Source organism: Canis lupus, chromosome 5 (genome assembly GCF_048164855.1).
Source record: "Canis lupus baileyi chromosome 5, mCanLup2.hap1, whole genome shotgun sequence".
Taxonomy (NCBI): domain Eukaryota; kingdom Metazoa; phylum Chordata; class Mammalia; order Carnivora; family Canidae; genus Canis; species Canis lupus.
This window is the reverse complement of record NC_132842.1, coordinates 44,085,969-44,110,537: the sequence shown is the minus strand read 5'-3', so window position 1 is coordinate 44,110,537 and position 24,569 is coordinate 44,085,969. Positions and strand designations below refer to the sequence as shown.

The 24,569-nt window shown below is 38.8% G+C and overlaps 1 protein-coding gene across 5 annotated transcripts in view; it reads left to right on the top strand.

Annotated features, from left to right (window-relative positions):
* The window catches only part of ANKRD55 (ankyrin repeat domain 55), a 113,784-nt gene that overhangs the window by 17,324 nt on the left and 71,891 nt on the right, over positions 1 to 24,569 (top strand). For 2 of the 5 annotated variants that reach the window (XM_072826487.1, XM_072826488.1), the window contains exon 2: positions 13,348 to 13,438. In XM_072826487.1, the coding sequence (XP_072682588.1) occupies positions 13,381 to 13,438 (58 nt within the window). In that variant the 5' untranslated portion in view covers positions 13,348 to 13,380. Of the gene's footprint in view, positions 1 to 12,947; positions 13,190 to 13,347; positions 13,439 to 24,569 lie in introns of those variants that run through there. The other 3 variants (XM_072826489.1, XR_012031205.1, XM_072826486.1) reach the window with 3 other exon arrangements.

Genomic DNA, 24,569 nt, shown 5'->3' with positions numbered 1-24,569 from the left:
CAGTCAAGCTCTTAATGGTTGTGCACATCTGCTCTCTAGGGAAAGTTTTTACATAGGATGAGATACACTAAGGGTGGCCTCACATTCTCACAGAGAAAAGACACTTCTTTCTTTATAGCAGAAGGAATTGACAAGAGGCTAGAGGGAGGAATAGAGAAATTTGGAGGAATAAGAGAGGATAGCTGAGGGCATTCACATTAGATAACTCAGCTGATTCTTAAGACCTCTTACGTTCAGATCTATGTTGTTGGCACAAATACACAGAGGGACATTACCTCTCTATTTACTGTGGCAGGTTCCATTTCCCAGTTAGTCTACCAGCTATGATTATCTTAACAAATGTGTGAAAACTTGTGACTGGGACACAGACCTATTTTATAGCACTCTGTTTCTCCCTGTTTTAACTTTCACTTATTGTTGGACGAACTTTGAAGAAACATTAATATTCTTGGGATCTATCCTGACACCATACAGCTTGGACTCTGATTTTTCCTGTGAAAGGAATCAAAGCTGTTGGAGTAATGAACTCCAAAAATTCTGAACTTATGCTCAGTAGTTTCCTTGGAGAAGTCAAAAAGCAAGGCATTGACCAATCATGGCATATGGCAGAGTATGGTCATACCTCTGAAGCCTCCAGTTTCAAAAGACCCAGTCTTAGAAGAACCCAATTATAGAGTTTGCTGAAAAGGAAACTGTTATAAAATATCCAGTGCTAAATGATGTGTTTCAAACCACAAGTGCTAGAATTCAGATAAGGTAGCTAAGATAGTATTCATATTTATCAAGCTCTTTAGGCACTAGGTAATTTACACAAAGTGATATGTTGGTAAAGCAGCTCTCAAAAAAACAAAAAATAGCCTCTACTAGTAGCATGTGCCAGTTTCCATGGTGTAAATATTCCCACCATTGCTAATTTCAAGGTACCAAAGCACCTCACAAAATTCCTTGGTACCTAATGGTTAGCTCTAGAGAGCCAGTATGTGCTGACTTCAGCACACCACTGTGTTTGGTTACCCCATTTCATCCAACAGCCTTTTAAGGTGAGGACCACTATTATCTCCAGTGTACATATTAGGAGAAATATAATTTGCCTAAGAGCACAGAACTAGAATGGGGACAGAACTCTGAAGGAATCTGAGGCCCTAATAACATGACCCTATATGACCCTAATAACATCTAGCTATAGGCCTGTATACCTCTTTAACCTAAAAAACAGCCACAGAGGGATCCCTGGGTGGTGCAGTGGTTTAGCACCTGCCTTTGGCCCAGGGCGTGATCCTGGAGACCCGGGATCGAATTCCACGTCGGGCTCCCAGTGCTTGGAGCCTGCTTCTCCCTCTGCCTATGTCTCTGCCTCTCTCTCTCTCTCTCTCTCTCTCTCTCTCTCTCTCTGTGACTATCATAAATAAAAAAAAAAAAAAAAAAAAACAGCCACAGATATTCAAGGTGGTAACCATTCCCCACCTCTGGCTCATTTCTGATACATCAAAATGTATTTTCTACATCCAATCCCTGCCTCTGGCTGGCTTCTTTTACAAATGCATTTTTCTGCTGCCCCTTGGGTCTTAGTTACTGTTTCTAGGTCTTTACTGTCCAGTAGAGAATCTTGGTGTAAAAGTCCACTAAGTGTATATTTTACTTAGTCTTTGAAATATGTTCTGGCCCCTTGCCATGTAAGGAATGGACCAGCTAGCAGCACCATCTGGGAACTTGGTAGAAATCTAGATTCTTTTTTTTTTTTTTTTTTTTTGCCCAGATCTACTAAGTCAGAATCTGCTCCATAAGATGATCCCCAGGTGATATATATGCTCATTAAAATTCAAGAAGCTTTGCCTTAGCCTACAACGATGATATTGGGGCTTTCATGTACCAAGAATGTGTCATGTTATATGTTGTTTTTGCAGTTGGCAGTGACTGGCACTGATATAACACACTCTGTCATATCCCATCCCCTTTGTGGTTGTTAAGGGTAAAGTCTGTGGTCACAAAACAGAGTGACTCTACAGAGTGAGACTTGTCCCATTAGCAACTATTCTGAGCAAACAGCGACAGGGTTCTCTTCCATTAACCAGCTTAGTAACCTCAAATTTTGTTTTTCTAATTCTACAAGAAACTTTGGAGAGCCAAGTTCAACTAGATTCCTCACAAGGATTTCCTCTCAGAAAAATTAATGCAAAGAAAAATAACTTCTAAACACTTGAGAGTTTGTCAGGAAGTGGTGGGGAGGAGTGAGCTTGCTGGAGCCAGACCTCTTTGACATGCTAACTTAATTCAAACCACAGGACTTCATTTGAACTTGGCCAATCATTCATGAGTTGAAAATAGAAGGGAAGGATATGTGGCCAAAGTTAGAACTTTTAAAAACATTTTTGAGATGTTCAGTAAATTCTCCATCTGCACAGACATTCATTTTTTAAATTTTTTTTATTTTTTATAAATTTTTATTTATTTATGATAGTCACAGAGAGAGAGAGAGAGGCAGAGACACAGGCAGAGGGAGAAGCAGGCTCCATGCACCGGGAGCCCGACGTGGGATTCGATCCCGGGTCTTCAGGATCGCGCCCTGAGCCAAAGGCAGGCGCCAAACTGCTGCGCCACCCAGGGATCCCCTGCACAGACATTTACAAAGCATCATGGTTTGGGTTCCTGTTATGTTTTGTTTTCTGTATTTTCCCAAACCATCAAGTTGCTGAGGAAATGGTCACAACCCAGATGTAATTGAAGGTAAATCCCCACGGTTTCCAGTTGAGATGGAAATCTAAATGAAACAAATGCAGTTCAGAGGAAAAAAAATTAAAAACATCTATTTGGGATTTTAAAATAAAGGCCAAGATTATTCTAATCTGTGGACATCCGTGGTAATATGAGTGCTTATCATCGAGTACTAGGCTAAATATATCCAACTGGAATACTAAGGTGAAAAATCCTTTAGCATTTTTCATCTGGCCAAAGAACAGTAGCAAACATGCTTTCTAGAGGCCAGAAGAGCGGCATTATTCAACAGAAGGATAGAAGGAAAAGCATTCTGTCTGCTGTGGGGAGGGTTACTGTGTTTTTCAGAAGGTGGTCATTCAGAGATATTTCTTCAGGCTTCTAGTGACTAAGAATAGCATCCATGGACTCTGAGGTGCCAGGAAGCCATGAAAGGTAGCCTCCTAAATCATCCCTAAACTGAAAGCTTTTTACGAATGGGAACCACATGCCTATTTTGGTCACCACCATGCCCCTGGCACCAGCACCATTGCCTGGCACATAATTAGTGTTCATTAAATATTTATCATATGATGGGTGAATGAATAAAGCTGTTTCTCCAGATTAGCCTCCAGGTAATGCTAGAAATGACAGGTATATACTCAGCAACTTCCCATCATGATATGTATGAAGGTAAAATGTTAGGTAACCTGGAACACCTGGGTGACTCAGTTGGTTAAACATGCGATGCTTGATTTCAGTTCAGGTCGTGATCTCAGGGTCCTGGGATCAAGCCTGCCATTAGCCCCGCCCCCTTGCTCAGGCTCAGCAGGGAGTCTGCTTCTACCTTTACCTCTGCCCCTCCTCCTGCTTGTGCTTTCTCTGTCTCTGGAGAATAGGGGCACCCACTGTGGGGTCAGAAGGCTCCATCACCTAACTCATCATTTTGCCCAAAGTTGGATTTGTCCATTTGGGCATTTAGCATTTGGCATTTAACAAACCAGAAGAGCGACGAAAGACCTATCACTCAGCTCAAACCTTCTGGGAACTTAGAATTTAGTTGTGAAAGTAAGTCTAACATGATTATATAACAAATTTTCTAATGCAGTGCAAAATATCAGTCTTTTATGATTAAGTGCAAATTAGGGTAATGAATGTTAAATGATCAAAGAAGTCTTTGCAAGGGAGATATAATTTAAGCTCTAAGAGTCCCAGGCACTTAGTAAGTGCTAAATGTTTATTTGTATGGATGAATAAGAAGATGAGTGTTAAAAGGTACAAGTTATAAGATCAAAGTAACATGAAAATTGTTTTAAGAATAATGTATATATACATATAAAGTATATATATATAAAGTATACTGCATATTTTATAAGGACAAAGTTCATATTACAGCTTCATGAAATGAGTAGGTAGAGTATAAATAAATAGTTGGAGACCCAAAGTGATAGAAAGCATCAATTTTCAGTTCTTCCAGGATTTCAGACAAGAATATAGTTCTGAGTAAAACACTGGGAACTCTTAAGTGTATGATTATCCTTAGGAAAGGTTAGATAAGCTTCTAGATACTAAGACAGTATCTACTGATTTCAGAAGTAGTGTAAGAAACCCCTTGACTCCAGGGATAGCAGCAAAGACTCTTTTGTCCTATGGTCCACAGTTCTTTTCCACAGCTGATAATATTCTTTTTTTTTAATTTCTTTTTTTAAAATTTTTATTTATTTATGATAGTCACACAGAGAGAGAGAGAGAGAGAGAGAGAGAGGCAGAGACACAGGCAGAGGGAGAAGCAGGCTCCATGCACTGGGAGCCCGACGTGGGATTCGATCCCGGGTCTCCAGGATCACGCCCCGGGCCAAAGGCAGGCGCCAAACCACTGCGCCACCCAGGGATCCCCAAGCTGATAATATTCTTGAGCAGCCACTGCTTCTTCATCCCCAACTCTGCTGGTTCACAGAAGCATCTAATCAAGGATCCAGCAGGGGAGTGATATCAGGGAGAGAAGTGGTGCAGGATGGGAGTGGTGGGGGTGGGAAGGGAGCATCTGGGAGTGGTAAAGAGAAACACCAAGAAGCAACCCCAATTCCACAGGGACATAAACTAAAGCAGCCTGTAGACTGATACCATAGGAAGGTAATGCTCATGTTATATAACTATAATGGTACTAATGAAAATGATGATGGCTTCTTGGGGCTCTTCAGTGCTCCGTGTTCTTCAGTGTAGTTCTATTTCTTCTCCTCCTCTACCCTCTTCCAAACTGTGCCCCTTCAGTCCTGCTGGAAATCAGTGATATAGCTGAGCCAGTCGGTTAAACAGCTTTTCCTTAAGATTATATGGAGCCCTATAAAATAGCAATGTCTGGTAGAAATAAAATGCAAGCCACATGTGTAATATTAATTTTCTGGTAGGCATATTCAAATATAAGTAAACAGAAACAGGTGAAATTAAGTTAATGATATACTATGTCTAATCCAGTGTGTCTAAAATATTATCATAATGTAAAGTTTTATAAAAATTATTGGCTCACCTGGGTGGCTCAGTTGGTTAAGTGTCTGCCTTTGGCTTAGGTCATGATCCCAAGGTCCTGGGATCCAGTCCCACATCAGACTCTCTGTTAGGTAGGGAGCTTCCTTCTCCCTCTCCCTCTGCCTGCCACACCGCCTGCTTGTGCGTGCTTTCTCTCTCTCTCTCTCTCTGTCAAATAAATAAATAAAATCTTTTACAAAAATTATTAAGGAGACATTTTAGATTATCTTTTTCAGATAAGGCTTCAAAATTGTAGACTTCCAATACATCTCACTTTGGACTAGCCATATTTCAAGTGCTAAATAGCCAGATGTATTAGCTGATAGCTACTGTATTGGACACTGAAGCTCTAGAAGCTCTGAAATGATTGCTTATAAGGATCCATTAAAATCTCAAAAAAAAAAGTCCTTACAAGAACATTAGTCCTACTCCTGACACCTCCACTCTCATGACCTAATCATGTCCCAAAAGCCCCCTACCTCCAAATGCCATCATACTGGGGACTAGATTTCAACACATGAATTTGGGGAAAAAAACCCACATTCATCTACAATGAGTACTGTGGAAAAAATTATGAAAGAAATTTGAATTATTTAAGTCAGTATTAATTAAAATTATAATTGAAACTACACACCATGAGTCATAATGGAAAGTTTTAAAGAAGTTGTTGACCTGAGTACTTTAAGAATGCAAGTGCCATGGGACGCCTGGGTGGCTTAGTGGTTGGGCATCTGCCTTCAGCCCAGGGCGTGATCCTGGAGTCCCAGGGTCGAGTCCCACATTGGGCTCCCTGCATGGAGCCTGCTTCTCCCTCTGCCTGTGTCTCTGCCTCTCTCTTCTGTGTCTCTCATGAATAAATAAATAAAATCTTAAAAAAAAAAAAAAAAGAATGCAAGTGCTAGTTAGTTTTCACCTCTAAGTAGATTTTAAAATAACAAGGTCAAAAAAATTATGTGCCAATTTTCATAAAATTTAAGTTTAATCTACACTTAGGTGTCATATTGGCATTATAAAGTTGAATTTGCTTACTAAGGGGAGAAAGAGATACATTATTGAAAGTTTTATTTAAAAGATCCAAGGATTTTTGACTTCATAACATTTTATTTGTTACAAGAAACTGCAGGATTTAGCAAGTTTATGGTGGAGAGCTGTAATTGCTCATTTAAAGTTAAAACCATGTTCATTTTGAGAGGTTAATTTTTCATCAGACTTAGGAATAATTAACCTACTAATGGATTTCTTTGGCCTAGTTTTAATTAACCCAACCAGGAAAAAAAGATTATGTGTATTCTTCTAAAATCAGAAACAAACCTAAAGGCATTTTTTAGTAATATAGGTAAGTGACTTAAACAAATTTCTTTACAACCAGGGCATGATTTCTATTTCCCATAATATTATTTTACATACATTATTGGGTCCTAATTCTTACAACACTGGGTATTTTTTTTAATCCTCATTGATTAAATGGTTTGCTCAGTATCACAAATGAGCTAGAAATGTGCTTGAACTGGGAACTAAACTCGAGGCTGGCTGACGCCCAAGGCCCTAAAGCCTGCCTGTGCTGCTACCGTTACAGCTCTCACTTCCCAAACCTGAGCACGTTGCAGGGGAAGCTCTGGTTTTGCCTGGATAAAATGTAGAACTATCTAATATTTTTCTGAGAGTTCACCTTTGGTTTACAACACAATCAGAAATCATTAAAATCAATAAAAGTACTTATTATGGAATTTCCCCCAATGAGTGATTGTTAATTGGGTTTTATTATAACATTATCAGCTTTGGCAGGGAGAGTCATTTGATGATGTTCTTCATTCTCAAAGTGTATTCAGTGAAGTCCTTCGTTCACTAAATGTTTATTGAGCACCTCCTCTGTGTCCTGCTCTGTGTTAGACTATAGGGACACAAAATGGACAAAGCAGACAAGGGCCCTGCCCTTATGAAGTTTACCCTCTAGTGGTGAAATGTCTTATTTTGGGTTTCCTTAGGAGCAGACCCAAAGACAATGATTCCAATGCAAGTGGCTTACTGAAAAGCATAGGAAATACCAGTAGGAAAATGAGGAAGTCATATGGGGAGGGACCAGGAGCCCATAAAAAGTGTGTTGTTAAACCAATTAACACAAGAAGCAACGGAGCTTAGTCCTAAAAGGGAAACTCAGGAAAATGGCATAAAACAGCAGGCCTCAGGATCACTATATCCAAAGGCAACACAGCTGGTAGGTGTACACCAGCTCCCAAGAGTCATTGGTCAAGGGCCACTATTGGTTGGGGGAGGGCGTGATTAAGGCCCTGGAACTTCTGACCTACCCTGAGAGCTGGCAGGGCGGCCTTCTGAATCCCAGAAAATTCCCTCTGACCAAAAATACAGAAATGGGCATTTGAAATTTGAAACTGAAGCACATTGAAAAGTCTGGGGACTGACAGGATCAGCTCCAGGGAGATAGATAATGAAGACATACTGAAGTATAAGTTAATTACAGGTAGTGATAATTATAAAAGGGAAAATGAGCTCGTTGTATTAATTGTAACTGGGATGGTGCAGGGATGTGGCTGCTACTTTAGGTAAAATATGGAAGTCAGTAAGGCCTCTGAGCTAAGACCTTAGGATAAGAAGAAGCCCGCTATGGAAGGGTCAGGGGAAGAGAAATTAGACCAGCCCTAGGCAAAATATGGGGCATGGCTAGTGCCAGTCCAGGAACTGCTTGTCATCAGTTGGAGACAAGGTAAGTACAAAAATTGAGAGCACTTTTAAATGTAACCATTTAGAATTGGATATAACAGTTCGATGTTGCCACAACTTCTAAGCCTAAGATGATGGATTTGTCTCATTGAACATTGTGTAGACTTGTTTGGGCATTGTCAAGCTTGCATGGAAAGTTATGCACCGTTGGATAATGTTACACATGTGGCATTTTAAGGTTAGTTCATCAACTATAATCTAAAAGTGTACAAATATCTAATAGAAACGCTTATTTATAAAACTTGCTATTTTCAGTTTAATTTTTGACAAATATGTTTCATAATTTAGGATGACATTATTAAACTATAGAGGTAAATTTGTATTGTTAACTCTTTCAGTTTTATTGAGGTAGGATATACATAATCACCCCTTTGAGGTGTTAGGTTATAGGAATTTGACAAGGGAATATAGAGCAGGTAACCATTACCATGATCAAGATATAGAGTATTTCTATCACCACGAAAGTTCTCTCCATTCCCTTGATAGTCCATTCCCTGCCTCCTGGAAAGCACTCCCTTGATTTCTATCTCTGTATTTTTTGCAAGAATGCCTTATCAGTGGAGCCATGCAGCGTGTAGGGTTTTGTGCCCGGCTTCTTTCCCTCGCCTAACGCCATGAAGATTCATCCACATGCTCCAGGCAGCAGTATGTCTGTCTTTCCTTTGTATTGCTGAGTAGTGTTCCGTCATCATGTGCACCACGGTCTGTTCCTTCACCAGCGATGAACATGCAAACTGTTGCCAGTTTTGAGTGATAATGAGGCTGCTATAAACATTCATAAACATTCTTTCGTATTATGAAAACAGATGTTTCCATTTTTCTTCAGTGAATGCCAGGCAGTTGGATCACTGGGCCATATTTATGTTGAACTGTCTAAGGAATGGGTGACCTGTTTTCCAAGGTGGCCATCTGCAGTCCTCCAGACTCCCCACCCTTGTCTATTGTTAGCTTTCTTAAAGCTATTCCAATAGGTATGTGGTGATATTTCTTTGTGATTTTAATTTACACTTTTCTAATAATTGATAATGTTGAGCAGCTTCCCGTGTATTTATTTATTTGTTTATTTATTTATTTAAATTTTTATTTATTTATGATAGTCACACAGAGAGAGAGAGAGGCAGAGACACAGGCAGAGGGAGAAGCAGGCTCCATGCACCAGGAGCCCGACGTGGGATTCGATCCGGGGTCTCCAGGATCACGCCCTGGGCCAAAGGCAGGCGCTAAACCGCTGCGCCACCCAGGGATCCCCACTTCCCGTGTATTTATTTGCCATCAGTGTCTCTTCTTTGGTGACATGCCTTTTCAAATTTTTGCCCTTTTTAAAATCGGATTATCTTTTATTACTAAGTTTTGAGACTTCTTTGTGTATTCTTGATACAAGTCCTTTAACAGGTATATTTTATAAATATTTTCTCCCTCTCTGTGGTTTGTCTTTTCATTTTCTTACAGGCATTTCTCAAAGAGCAGAAGTTTTTAATTATGGCAAGATACAATCCAGTGGCCATAGTGATTGAGGAAATAGATTTTTCATTTTAATTGTTATTAAATTTATGCAGCCACATATGGCTAGGGGCTACCATAATTAATGGACAGTGCAGTGTATTGATACCTAAATGTACTTTCAGTGAACAGTGGGTACACTTTTTATAATTCTTTTTTTATTCTATGTTTGTTTTGATTAATTTTTTAAAGATTTATTTATATATATATTTATTTGACAGAGAATGAGAGAGAGCGTGAGGGAGGGTGCAGAGGGAGGAGCAAACTCCCCACTGATCAGGGAGCCCAATGTGGGGCTCCATCCCAGGACCCTGTGATCATGACCTGAGCCAAAGGCAGACACTTAACCAACTGAGCCACCCAGGCATCCCTGTTTCAATGATCTCTTATTGACATATAACCTTATACCTGCTGAATCTAATAATAAAAATTTGGGCTGGCATTCTGTAAACTTTTCTTTTTATTTTTCTATTATTAACTATCATATTTTACTAATGTATCAACCCATGATGCTTTGGAAATTTAAAAACTTGGCCCTTTGGCACAGGTAGTCTGAGAAACACTGTGGCCCAATCCCCCTAACAGGGGTATTTCTCATCATAAATCCACTGAATAGCATTCTGGAGAAGGAAGTAACTGGTAGGGTGAAGGACTAGAGGACTATTTTAGATAATGTGTTCAGGCAAAGTCTCTCTGAAATGGTGACATTTGAGCTAGAGAAAGCCATTCCAAATGGAGGGGCACAATGGCAGTTTTGCAAGGTTAGGGGAAGACCTGGCATGTTCAGGGACCAGAAAGGAGAACGGTGTGGCTGGATGTGAGAACTGAGAAAAGTGGAGAGAGATGAGCTGCAGGGGAAGCCAGCAGCCAGGTTTTGCAATCATAGAGACCTCTTCTCTCTTCCCCTCCTACAGAATAGATAATAGTTAATGAACCACAGGCACCCCATATGTCTGAATAAGGGCCTTATTTGAAATATACTTGAAGAAAGAACAACTGTTATCTTACTCTTGGCTTTAGTTGGATAGCAAGAATTTTCTCTATATTTGAAGCCCGGGAAGCAGACTTAACTATAATAGGTTTCATAAGAAGCTAGGGGGTGGAGTTTTCTTGCCACAGATTAAGACACTGAGGCTCAGAAAGTTCTATAACTTGCTTAAATTACAGCTCAGGAGAAGCAAGCTCAAAGTCATATCCTTTCACTCTATTTGACTGCCCTTCTTCAAAATGAGCCCCAAATAGCCCTTTTACCCACATGAAATTGTTTATATTTGAATTTGGTTTTTGGTAATGTTATAAATGGGTGCAAGAATGTAACAATTATAGAGATTTTGCATTTATTTTGAGAGTTCCTCCTCCGTGTTCATTTCTTGAAGCTGCTGTGACAAATTAGCACAAACTTGCCTGAAAACACAGAAATTATTCTCCCACATTTCTGGAGGCCAGAAGTTCAAAATCAATCATCAGTGAATGTATTGAACTCCCTCTGAAGTCCCAGGGGACAATCTGTTTCTTGCCTCTTGCAATTTCTAGCGGCTCCAAGTATACCTGGTTTGTGGCTGCATCATTCCAATCTCTAGTCATATGACTTCTCTTTGTGTGGCTCTACTAAGGACGCTTATTGTTAGACTTGGGGCCCACTCAGTAGGATGATTTCTACTTGAGATCCTTAGCTTAATTACATATGCAGAAACCCCTTTTCCAAATAAGGTCACTTTCACGGGTTCTGAGGAATAAGATGTGGATGTGTCTTTGGGGGCCCACCATTGAGCCTACTATACCTTCCCTGCATTTAACCTTAGAACTCTAGGCAGTCTGCTGGGGACTTACCAGACTCTGCTTATTTGTGGACTACCAGGGATCTTTAACCAATATCTGAAAACCATTGTTTCAGATATTTTGCCCAGTTTTCTAGTTGTTTACATAGGAGGTAAATTCAGTTCCTATGACTCCAGCATGGCCAGAAGCAGATGCTGCACCCAAGAGTGTTAAGTTCATTGAGTGTAGAGAACTTGCTCACATCTGCATCATCAGAGCCTATAGGAATGACTGGAGTGTGGTAATCCTTCCACAGCAATTGATGAATCAATGAGCAAATGAATGAGAAGGAAGTTAATCTAAATCCTTTTGCCTCATTTGGGCAAGCTTGAGCCATCTTTCTCTAGCTGAGTATTTGCTAGCATGAGTCACTTTATTTGCCAATCCACTGAGCCTTCTTGTTTCAGCTTTTATGGCTAATGCAAAACAAAAACAAACAAAACAAAACAAAACAAAAAAACAGCATCAGGAAATATAAGAGATTTACCTATGGAGCACATTTTGCATAACGATTTATAGGAAGTAGGTTCTGCCCATGTTTTAAATAAAAAGAATGCAGGACATTTTGGGGAGAGGGACTAAAGTGGGGAAGGTAAATGAGTAGCAGTATTGCCACAGGGAATTGAGGCCAGATGATGCATTTAATGGAAAACAAATGGTAAGGCAGTAAGAAAATAGGCGGAGCAAAAAATAAGAAAGAAACTTGCTTATCGAAGAACACATGTCCTAAATTATATCAGTCCATTAACAAAACAAATTATGGTCATACATATGAAGGAAAACGGTTTCTGCTTTCATTTCCAGATGCACACACAAGGTTAAAAAGAAAATACTATCATTATTAAGAGCATTTATGTGAGCATCTGGTATATGGCTGTGTGACTTACCCAAAAATCTGATTGAGTATAGAGTTCTCTTAGTTTGCTTTGAATTTATTACATCAGATTTTTAATGACAAAAATAAAATAATAGGCGTTTGTTATAATAAGACTAAAACTACAAAGGTGGATGGAGTTAGAAATCTACTACTTTAACCCCTTGAGGTAATCAATATTAACAGTTTAGTGGATATCTTTCTACATCTTCCTTGATGTTCCTTAGAACATATATAAACATATTTACATATAGAGTGGGTGGTTTTCGGTTTTATAAAAATGTGAACAAATGAAGTATATAACTGTTTTTTCATTTAACAATAGATGAGAGACATCCCACCAGGTGAATATAGAGATTTACCTCACATTTTTAAAATCTTGAGTATGAATGGACTATCTTTTATTCAGCTGTACCTCAAATGATACACATTCTGCTCTTTTCTGGTTTTATCGTCCACCACATATAATACTGCACTGAACGCCCTTGTGATTGCAGACTGTTTGAATTTCATTGTCTTCGGTATCTGAGCCTTGAAATCTAACCTTTCAAATGCTACTTGCTTCCCCTTATCCTCCCTGTCATTTGGAGAATGAAGCTGAAGGGGGAGACTGCAGATGAGCTAGGAGAGCCAATAATCACTCCATACAGCACATGGCCAGCAGCTTCCTGCTACACTATTTACATCCTATTCCATTGAGATGGCACTCTCTGCTCACATGACCCAAATGCAGCTCTCACTCCACCAAGAACAGCTGAATCCAACTGCATTGGCAGCTTTGCACATGCTCCGTCTAGCCCTGTGAATCCTCACTCACCCATTGAGATTTCTGTAGGTTTAAAGCAACATTCCAGCTGCTGAAGCTCCGTGACCTCCAGTGTTTTCCTGGCTCAAATCCAAGGCAGGTGGCCCCCTGCAAATGGTGTTTATTTTAGAATTTGAGCTTTTTTGTTTATTTGTTGGGGGTCGGAAGGTATATAATAAATACCCACAAGCATAGCTGATGAATGGAGCCACAAGAAGTAACTCTTTTTCTGGCAGGTATAGGAATAACGTTTACCTATTGCCATCATTTGCCTTGACAACAACCTGCAGCTCTCATGCATGTTTCATTCTCAAACAGAGGTCTTGGCAAGTGATGCTGTATCTGACTGATGTGTTGACTGTAGCATGTGAGATGGTGTTTTTTTCCTCTCTAGAAACCTGGATGCTTTTTGCCATTCTGATGGTAAATGATGAGACAGGCAACCATGGATTTCAGCACTCCATCTGTGTTTGATCAGCAGAAAGGTAAAAATGCTTTAATTCATCCTTTGGTTCTTCGCATCTTCATCTCAGTAGTAGAGATTTTGCAATTCTAAGGGAAAAGAGAGATGTGTGTGTTTGGGTGTGTGTGTAATATGGAAAGAAAATTTCACATAGAAAACAAACCTGTTCTAAACGTTCACTTCTCATTTGATAAGCATTTGGAAGGGAAAAATAAGCTTATGGTTTGCTTGTCTTGTTAAAATATTTTAATCTACAAATTTTAAGAACTGGGTTCCGAGCACACCAGCTATTTCAAATACAATCATCTTTATTCTCATTTGATTTTTTTCAGATCTTCTAAAATAATGTTATAGTAAGTAATATAAAAAGAACAAATTACATGTCTCTTTTCAATCTATTAACCCAATATCTCATTGCTACAGTTTTATAAATACTTCTTGATTCCCTTTTAAGAATAGATGTTACCTAGATTTATGCTCTAGTAGATTATTATCTCATCTGGGGTTGTATGATTTATCACTATGTTATTATTTGTAATGACAGGATAGATTTCCTACTCATAATTTGCAGAGTAGAGGTCATTTTCCACGTGAAAAGATTGCTGTGAAATCAACTCATCCTCATAAAAAGCATGTATTCAGCCAGATAGTTTACATGTAGACATTTTGCCTGTGAAGTGTTTACATATTCATAATACTTTTGTGCAACTGTGCATCTTTTCTGTGGATGTACAGGAAATTTCCACTCTGTAAATGTCATAAATATTTTTTAGAATATTTTTAAAAATACCTGCTATCTAAACCACTTTCTGTCATCTGTGAGTATTCTTCAGGATCTTCAAGTCCTTTGGTCATTTACTTGTTTTGGCTACAGCATGAAAATGGTGATTTGTGAAAGCCTCATTAAGAAAATTCACTGCTTCTCTCTTTTTCCCTTTTCCTGCTCTAGGCCATACTGTGTTTACTATCCTTCAAGCTACATCTGGTTTCATGGGTGAATTATTTTAGTTCAGTGCTTTCTCAAATATTAGATCTACATTTACATCTCTGAGTAACTGTATGTACAGGGACACACACACACACACACACAGGTAGATTGATCTCCACATCTTGACTCACTTTGAAATGTGTGTGTATGTGTGTGTGTGTGTGTGTGTGTGTATGTGTGTACCTTCAGAATGTGTTGGTTCAAACTGCATTTGAAGATGAACACCGTAGAGAAAGTGATTGTTACGCTATGCCTACTGCCATCCAAAAGTGAAAATATGCCTAAATCCAAGACCTAATACTGTCTAAAAAATGACATTGTTGAGTTATGCAAAATAAGACTGTTAACATATTAATTTGTAATATTTATTTTCTTATAGTACCTTTCATGTGAACAATTCACAGCATTTCCTCCATCCCAGTCCTAACTCTCCCTCATCGAAGTTAACCTTCTCCCTACCATCTCTATCTCTAGTTCTCAATCCTTTCTTTAAGAGATGCTGTGGTATGGTGGAAATAGCATAGGTTGGAATGGCAGATCGACTTCTTAGCGAAGTGACCTTAGAACATTACCTAACCTCTCTGGGCCTTACTTTCCTCAGCAATAAAATGGAGGAAATGATGCTGGCTTAGCAAAGCTGCTTTGAGAATATAAAATAATATACAAAAAGCAGCAGTCACATTGCCTAACGTGCCATAAGTACTTCAAAATTGTGGCTGCTTTTGTTACTATTATTGCTATTATAATTATTACTATGGGGACTATGAGTTCTTCGAATGTGAAAGGCTCTTCACTTCTCTATCTCCAGCTTGAATTTAGCAGTCCTCAGAACAAATAATTTAGTTAATACTAGTTGACTAGAAAACTTTATTTTTTTTTCAGAATTCCAGTGTACCATTCAGAGCATCCCCTAGAATAGTAATTAATTAAATGATACCTGAATAGTTCTATTATCACATTAACCCTTCCATCCTCTTAAAAGCATGAAAGGCCATAATGGTTTAGACCATTATATAGATTTTAAATACCAATATGGTGGTGTTGGGCAAACCATGACAAACTGACTTTCTCTCTAAAAGTTAAATGTGGGCTTTATTTGAAGGCTTTCCATGAATCCTGAATATTTAGAAAATCAAAATTCTAGTAGATGCAGATGTTTAGGAAAGACATGATATCTGGAAGGATCTTAGAAGTCATGTAACCCATTGGTTCTCAAGCTTAGCTGCACATGAGAATCACATGGACGGGTTTTGAAAATGCTTATGCTTAGATCTCCAGTTTAATTGGTATGGGTGTGGCCTAACAGAATCTCCCCAGGAAGATCCCATGTACAACATAAACTGAGTAGCATGCATCCAACCCATCTCCCTAAAGTCTCAGATGGGAAGAGTAAAGCACCGAGAAGTTAAAAGATGGACCCTGTTTGTACTAATACACCCAGCTAACAAGTCATAGAGGGGAGTGAGGCCCAGGTGTTCTCTATCTAGACAACAGAACAATGAGAAACTTCTTTTCATGGGTGGTCTCTGGCCTCCATAGCTACAATGGAGTGGTGGTAGGACTCAAGCAACTCTGGTTTATGAGTTCCCAGAGAATGGTTAGCATTATGCACTTGAAAAATATGACACAGAATGACCATCAGGGCTCAAATGATGTAGATGTGCTAAGTCTGAATCCCTCCACTGGCATTTTTCTTTATTTCTCTTTGGTATGGGTAATGAGGCATCCTTATGCTAGGGGCATAGGGAAGGATGGCATTTGCTCATATTCTGTCTCAGTTTTCTTGCCATTTGTATGCACCTGGGCAAGCTGATCTCTGTCTGTAAAATGTGCAGGGTTGCTGGGAGCCTTAAAGATCTGGTTATCTGACTGGCCAAAGGCATTAGAGCTGTGTTTCTGGCTTGCTTTGTGAAATTGTGACGCAGGAAGCCTGGGTCTGCAGAGCTCTCCACTCCTGCTTTGTGCTCTTTGCTTTCACCATAGCAACATTGCTTCTGGTCCCACGTGCTCTTCCTGGCTGTCTTCCCTCTCAAAGCCCACATGCAGGAAGGGACCTGTAGTAAACTCACTTACTACAGAACACAAAGGTTCCTACTGCAGTGGAGATGTTATGTAACTGAAGATATTTGCATTTTAAGCTTTGTCTCTAATTGTGGGAAGAAAAGCTTTGCTGTGCCTGAAGGAGGAACCCAAGACCTCAGAGAGAGAATGGGAGCTAGACAAGTGGTCCCAAGGATGTTGCCCACACCTGGCCCTGCCTGGGGTCTAGGAGGCAACATGTTTGATGAGCAGTGTGTTTGTGGGCACCTGAGGGGGCTGGGGCCCACCCCACAGGCTTTTTTACTGGTAGAGTTGCTGAGACAGTAAGTGGAGGGCCGGGCCTTTCAGTGCAGATTAAATCACTGCAGTAGTGTCGTAGGGCTGCATAACAAAGTACCATAGGTTGGGTGGCTTAAAACAACAGAAATGCATTGTTTCACAGTTCTGGAGGGCAGAAGTATGAAATCAAAATGTTGACACCTGCTCATTCTGGACTCTCTAGGGGAAAAATCCTTCCTTAGTTTTTCCAGCTTCTGGCTGCTTGTGCCTCCACTCTGGTCTGTGCCCCATCTTCACATGGCCTTGTCCTCTGCCTGTGTCTCTCTTGTGTGCATCTGTCTTAGAATTCTCTCTGCCTCTCTCTCATGGTAACAATGCATATATCACATCTAGGGCCACCTACATAATCTAGGAAGAAACGTCTATTCTCAACATCCTTAACCTGATCACATCTTTTGATGTGTAAGGCGACATCTACCTTTTTGGCCATATACAGTAAAATTCACAGGTTCCAGAGATTAGGACATGAATGTATCTTCAGGGCCACCATTCAGCCTGCTACATGGCATGAAAAGGTATCAAATCTCAAGTCCCTTGACAGAAAGTATAATGACTGGGGTTTGGGTAAAATCCATTCTTATTTAAGGTAGAGGGATATTTAGTCTTTGGGAGGGAAAGATGGGAAGGACATCTATTTGATACAGACTCTGCAGGTACTTTACATAGATCACATTTGATAGGAATAAATGTTTTTTGAGCATTTAGCAGAGCCAGGCTCTGTGCCCAGGACTGAATACAGACTAGCTTATTTATTTATTTATTTATTTATTTTATTTTATTTTTAAATTTTTTTTTATTTATGATAGTCACACAGAGAGAGAGAGGCAGAGACATAGGCAGAGGGAGAAGCAGGCTCCAGGCACCAGGAGCCCGACATGGGATTCGATCCCGGGTCTCCAGGATCGCGCCCTGGGCCAAAGGCAGGCACCAAACTGCTGCGCCACCCAGGGATCCCCAGACTAGATCATTTAATCCTCACAACTGCCCCACTGTTATTTTCCCTCCATTTACCAATGAGGGAATTTTAAAAGGTTATGACTGACTCAAGGTTACCACAGACAAAATGGCAATGCTGAGATTCAAGTATAAATCTGCTCGACTTCAAAAGCCATGTTCGATCTAGACAGTACTATTCCTTCATCAATCATATATTTTAATGAAGAAGTAGAGATTAATGAAAATTCAAATTAATGAAGTGGTATTTTCACAATCCAGCTGTTCTTCTATTGTGTTGTGAATTTTTAAATGTCATACACACAGATGTGATGGTTTTAATTTCTAACTTTTCATCTAAAATGGGAACATAAAACAAAAAGAATTAAGCGTGTGCATATTTGCACTTTGCTGAAAAAGCAAAAGTGAAAATTCTGTGTGACAACCAGATGCCTCCAAAGGAAGAATAAGCAAATTTTCGAAGAGGTTTGGGAAGAGAACAGAGAAAAGTCAGGCAAAGGAGAGACAAATTGGAGAGGGAATAATTTGGGCTCATTTGATGATTTTAGGTTGAAAAACCTTGAAGGGGTACCTAGAATGAAACTCAGGAACACTGAGGAGAATACTGTAATTAGTTCTCAGATTGATGGTCCAGATAAAGGAAGATTAGCTGGTAAATCACCAATCTGCAGGTTTAGAAGCAGAATATCTGTTGCCTCTGAGAAATGCTTGGTCTTTCTCTCTCTTTTTGTAAAGAAAGAGAAGCGAAAAAATAAAAATAAAAATAAAAAATAAAAAAATAAAAAAAAAAAAGAAAGAGAAGAGGAGGGAAAATGAGAGATGAGAGAATTTTTTTTTCCAGTGCCCTCTCAAGACCAAGTTTAGTCAAACAAGTTTTCTGGAAGCCTACCCCTCAACCTTACTTGCTTCCTTGTTGTCTCTTTGGCACAGGAAAGTCCTTCCCATCAACCAAACTCCTGGGAAAGGTTGTGACAAAGCAGTCCACTCCTGGCTCCTCTTGTGAGTCTAGCTGAAGGGAAGCCCTCGACTAACTTACCCAAACAATTACCATTCACAGTTTTAGGCATGAAAATGCAAGTGATTCAGTGGGTTGGGGATTAGGAGAGTGGTGTCATTATCACTATTCTCCACCAAAGAACAGCCCTACTGCCCTTGGGAATGGGGCCTCTTGCCCTAGTATATATTCCAAGGGGAATCCAGGAGTGGTAGCCAGAGGGAATGGAGGTACACAGGGTCCCATAGGTCTCCTGAGTCAACCCTGATGTTATGTCTGGCAACTTAGCCAGATCAATTTCAGGAAGCCAACCCTCTGTTCAACCCCTTATTCAGAAATCGTCTGGGTCACCACACTGAGCTTTTCTTGCCACCTCTATTGATTAACTCCACATTTCCTTAACAATTATTAAGCAACTGTGTTGAGTAATTGATATTCATGTATCTTCTCTTTGATCCAACCATTTGGATGCAAGGATATTTTAATGGAATCTGAATGAAAAATTACTACCTGTGTAGCTATGTTTATTACCAGACACCTATGAAACAAACATTTCACCTGTCGCCAAGACAGAGAAGACAAGATGAGAAGATGAGGGTCTAGCTGCACATACATGCAAGGTTGGTGTAAAAGATGTATATAGTTATATACCATCTTGCAGAAAGACCACATCCAACCAGGAGTCATATTTAGTACTTGTAACTATCAGGAAGCCCATCAAGCAGTCAGTGCAAAGTGTTAGCTGATTCTGAGAATCCACTCACATCAAGAATGACCTACATCTTAGCTTTTCTGATTTATCTCTTAAAATCATAGTGGTTTTACCTCAGACTTATTAGCTTTCAACTAATAAATAGATTGTATGTTTAGTAAGGGCCCTTAGTTTTCTCTTTTTAAAACTTAAAAATGTCACTTGCTCATCAGTGATCTTGTTTTATCGGATCTGTTGGGGAGGAAAAAAATGGGAAGGCTGTCCTTTTACATAGAAATATTTCTATTTCTAAATGTTCCTCAGAATTTAAAAATACACGTGTACAATATTTAATAGCATTCTAATCCTTTGTAAACTTTTTGTTTGAAAATAATTTCAAATTTAATGAAATGTTGTAAAAATGGTATAAAGAACACTTGACTGTCTTTTTACTCAGATTCACCTAATGTTAACGTTTTGCCCCATTTACTTTATTGTTGGCTTTCTTCTCTGTTTCTCTCTGTCCTGTGTCTCCTTATCTCTGCCTCTCTCTGTATATGTATATATGTGTGTGTGTGTGTATTTTTATCTAATCTGTCTGCATTCCGATTTTGTCTAGTGAGCCAGTAGCATCTTTCATAGCATTTCCTCCAGTACTTGATCCAGTCTAAGTTAGGTATTACATTTAGTTGTCATGTGTCTTTAGTCTCCTTTCTTCTGGAACATTTCTGCACACTTTCTTTGTCTTTTATGACGTTGACATTTTGAAATTACAGTCTCTCTCTATCTCTCTCTCTTTTAATACTGAGTTCCTCTTTCTGAGTTTGTCTGATGCTCCCTCATGATTAGATTTAGACAATACATTCCCAGCCAAGGTACCATAGGGTGATGTCTCCATCTCAGGTTATCATAATATCATTTAAATCTTTTTAAATGGTAATTTGAAGTGACAGGTGTTATACTATTACATATCAACCAGTTCTTACAATGTTTTTTAAAATATATTGAGATTTTTTCCTATTGTAAAATTAATATCACCTTCTTCAAAGTAGTCAAGCAATACAAAAAGGATTTCAGCATAAAACTGTTGTATTCTAGCAAAATGAGTGTTGTATAGCTAGCAAATGGCCTGTTCTTCAGTCTGTGAGCCTAGCCTGTCCTCAGCTTGTCAGCCACCAAGATGGACTTATAATAAAATCACTCTCCATGTGGAGTCTGAGCAGTAGCTTCCAAAAGGAAATAAAGGAGATCAAGCCAAGAGTATTAACCAGTATCATTAATCAGAAGAGCAATAAATGGTTTATTAAGCAGTTCCCATGTGATGGCGCTGTGTTAAACTTTTTACTCCTGTTATGTCACTTAAACCTCAACAGAACCTATGAGATACGTTGCATCTTTAGTTGTCTGAGGTTACACGACCTGTCCAGGGCCACATAGGACAAGAGCAGCTGCCATTTTAACTCTAGCTTCTAAAACCCAAGCCCTTCTCATACTCTCCTTCCCCACAGTTATACTTTGTGGGTTCTGATAGCCTACCCCATCTACCACTCATGAATCCTAGCACAAGAAGGAAAAGAGAGGTAGTGACACCTCAAGTGGGACTGGCAGGAACTGATAACCCTGAAGTGGCTACCCCACACTGAACTTTCAGTTGCAATGAGCTCTGCCCAGTGAGTCTACTCATGGTGACAGCCTGACCTCTTCCTGGGTAGTGATGGATCCAGTCTCGAATGCAGGCTGCCTTTGGAGCAGAGAAGGGCACTAGGATCCTAGGAGAGGAGTCAGTGGCTAACAGGTTGGGGTTACATTGAAATGTGACCTGCGGAGCTGATATGATAGAAGCTGGGTATCATTCGCAAGGTCCAGGCTTGGGTTTCATCACAGAAGCTTCAGAAGCCAGGTTCTTTATTATACTCCTACTGAACACATTTGTTCTGTGCAGCAACCTGTGAATGTTTTCTCCAAAAGACCATTTAGGGAGCTCAGGCCAATAAACAAGGCCACTCATAAACAGCATTTGATAAAAACAAAAAAAGAATTATTTTGACATCGATACCCTATGGTTTGATTGTGAGTAACCTTGAGACCATTTCTCTGTTCTGTAACTCACCATAGTAAATCAGAGCACAGTCTGCTGTTTTTTTTTTTTTTTAGAAAAAAAAAAACAAAAACAAACAAATCTTATTTTTAAGAACTGTGAGAGGGACACCTGAAATTCATCTGAATTGACACTTTTGTCCTTCTGATTACTTAGTGCTATTTAAAAATAGTGTTCTAGAGTTTTGGCCACAACTTGGCCAACACATGACCACTGATCTAAGGAAGAGTTAAGATAGGTTCACAAGCTTCTGATTTCAGGTAGTCAGAGCAGAAAACAATTTCAGGATAGATCCTGCAAGTGTTTTGACTTAGAATAGCAGTATTTTGGAATTAGAAGGCACCTCACTGAGTGTGTAATCCAATTCCCTCACTTTTTACATGTGAAGACTGAAACACAGAGGTATTGAAGGGGATAGAGAGTAATGCTGTAATGGCCAGTGGAGCCAAACTGAAGAGTTCAATGCCAGTTCCACCTCTTACTGTGTGACCCAGCTGTTTAACATCTCTACACCTTACTTTCCTACCTTGTAAACTAAGATGAAGCTACTCTAAAGGATTGCTTATATAGATGGAATTAATGATTACATACAAAGCCCCTGCAACCATGCCTGGCTCATAGTAATTCAGTGAGTGCTAATTGTGGTTATAGGATTGATATAAAGATAGTTATAACAAGGATTATTGTAAAGATTTAATGAAGTAATACATACAAAGCAGTTGGAACTATGCATGGCCCAGAGTAATCACTCAGTGAATACCGATGATTCTTAACATGATTCACATAATGTCACATGGACAACTGGTCTTCCCAGGTCAAGAAAACATCTACCCTTTAAGTTGGATCCTCCTTGGTAATGAATACATGGCATATCACCACTGTTTTTTTGTGGAAATTGGAAGGGGCAGGAAAACCACGTCAGAAGGAAATGAATTCTCCAGGAAAGCTCACACAACCTGGAGTACTTCTACTTTGCCTGTCCTCTGTTTCTGGTGTTCTGTCCTTTAAGACTTGCCTTCCAGATAAAACTCTTCCCTTTGCTCAAAAGCCCAGTCTACCTTTTAGTTTTCAGTGTCCATGCTGGTGCCAGGCAGGCTTCTAGGCTCTCTATAAGGTTCTGGGAATCTAGACAGAATCTCATTTTTAAAAATTTAATAGTTTTATCATATTTTACTATTTGATAGAGGAAAATTGCCTCAGTACTTTTTTTTCAATTTTATTGGATCTCCTTAGTCATTTTTCTGTTTCCTTTTTGTAAATTTTTGCTTTTGAAAGACAATACATTAATATGTGTTCAAGATGTAAAACAATATCCAATAAATAATCTCCCACCCTGCCATACTCTCTAGCCATCCAATTCCCCTCCCTGGAAGCAAAACAATGTAAGCAGTTTCTTATGTACTCTTCCAGAGAGATTCTATGTATAGATAAGCAAATAGTTTAATATTTTTTTCTTCTTTAAAGTATAAAGTTACCCATTTGTTTTTACAAATAAAAAGTTGAATCATTTGTAAAAATCCCACCTCCCAGAAAACTATTGAAATGTTTATTAAAATCACATTAAACATACAAAAGAATCTGTGTAATAATTAAAATGTATTATTCTATTTAGTTGTTCTTTCTGGGACTATGACATATATCTCCATCAATTCAACTTTTCTGTTATATTGCTCAACAAAAATCTGGGGGCAGCCCGGGTAGCTCAACAGTTTAGTGCTGTCTTCAGCCCAGGGCATGATCCTGGAGACCCAGGATCGAGTCCCACGTCAGGCGTCCTGCATGGAGCCTGCTTCTCCTTCTGCCTATCTCTCTCTCTCTCTCTCTCTCTCTGTCTCTAATAAATAAATAAATAAAATCTTTTTTAAAAATCTGTAGTTTTCCTCAGATTTTAAATATTTATTCCTGAGCATTTTATATTTTCATTGTAATGAGTTATTTTCTGTTTATATTATTTATTACAGAGAACTATCTAGTTTTATTTTTCTTTTAAAATCTAACTTAATCAAATCTTACTACTTCTAATGAGTTTGTCATTAATTCTTTTATGCCATCATTGTGCACAGGATGAAACCAGATGGAGTGTTTTCAAATTCTGTTCTGCTACTTAATAGCTGTGCAACTATGGGGAAATAATTAAACTTCTCTATGTTTCAATTTCCTCTTCTATAAATTGGAATAAAGATATGACTTCATAAAATTGTTGAGGCAAATAAATAGCCTAATTCAAATGATACTGTTAGGACAGTACATGGAACATGAATCATCTGTAAAAGTTAGCTATTATTAAAATTATGATAATTATGCTCTCCCTTTGTGATTATTATCTCTATCTCTCTCTCTGTCTTTTGCTTCATACTTATTGCATTAGGTAAAGTTTGTCCTCTTTCATCCTCTACTGTTTTACTGTTAAATATGATATTTGGAATTGATTAGAAATAAAGTGCTTAACCATACTTGGAATGTAAACCTTTAGCTGTTAAGCATGTTTTTAGATTCTTTACTCACATTATCATGTATTTCTCCTTTGTTCTAGTGGTGTGATATATTTTATTAATAGATGTCAAGAAATCAAAACATCTTTATAAATGATAAACTATTTGATCATGATGCATTATTCTTTCAATATCCAACTGAAGTTGATCTGGTAAAATTTAATTTAAAACTTAGAACTCTGTATTCACAAATTGAATTCTTCTGTAGGTGCCTCTGTGTGTGTATGTATGTGTGTGTGTGTGTGTGTGTGTGTTATTGGTTTTGCTGGCATTAGAAAATAAATTAGAGGGGGTACCTGACTGGCTCAATTGGTAGAGCATCCAATTCTTGATCTTGGGGCGTGAGTTCAAGTCCCATGTTGGGTGTAGAGGTTATTTAAAAATAAAATATTTTTTAAAAAAAGAAATTAGCAAAATTTCATGCTTTTTCTGTGTTTCAGTTTAAGAATTATTTTTCCTTGATCATTTGATATTTATCTTAACATGATAAAAGAATTCAGTCAACATCACTTTAGAATCTTTATGCTATTACCACAAACTTTAGTTCTCTCCCTGGT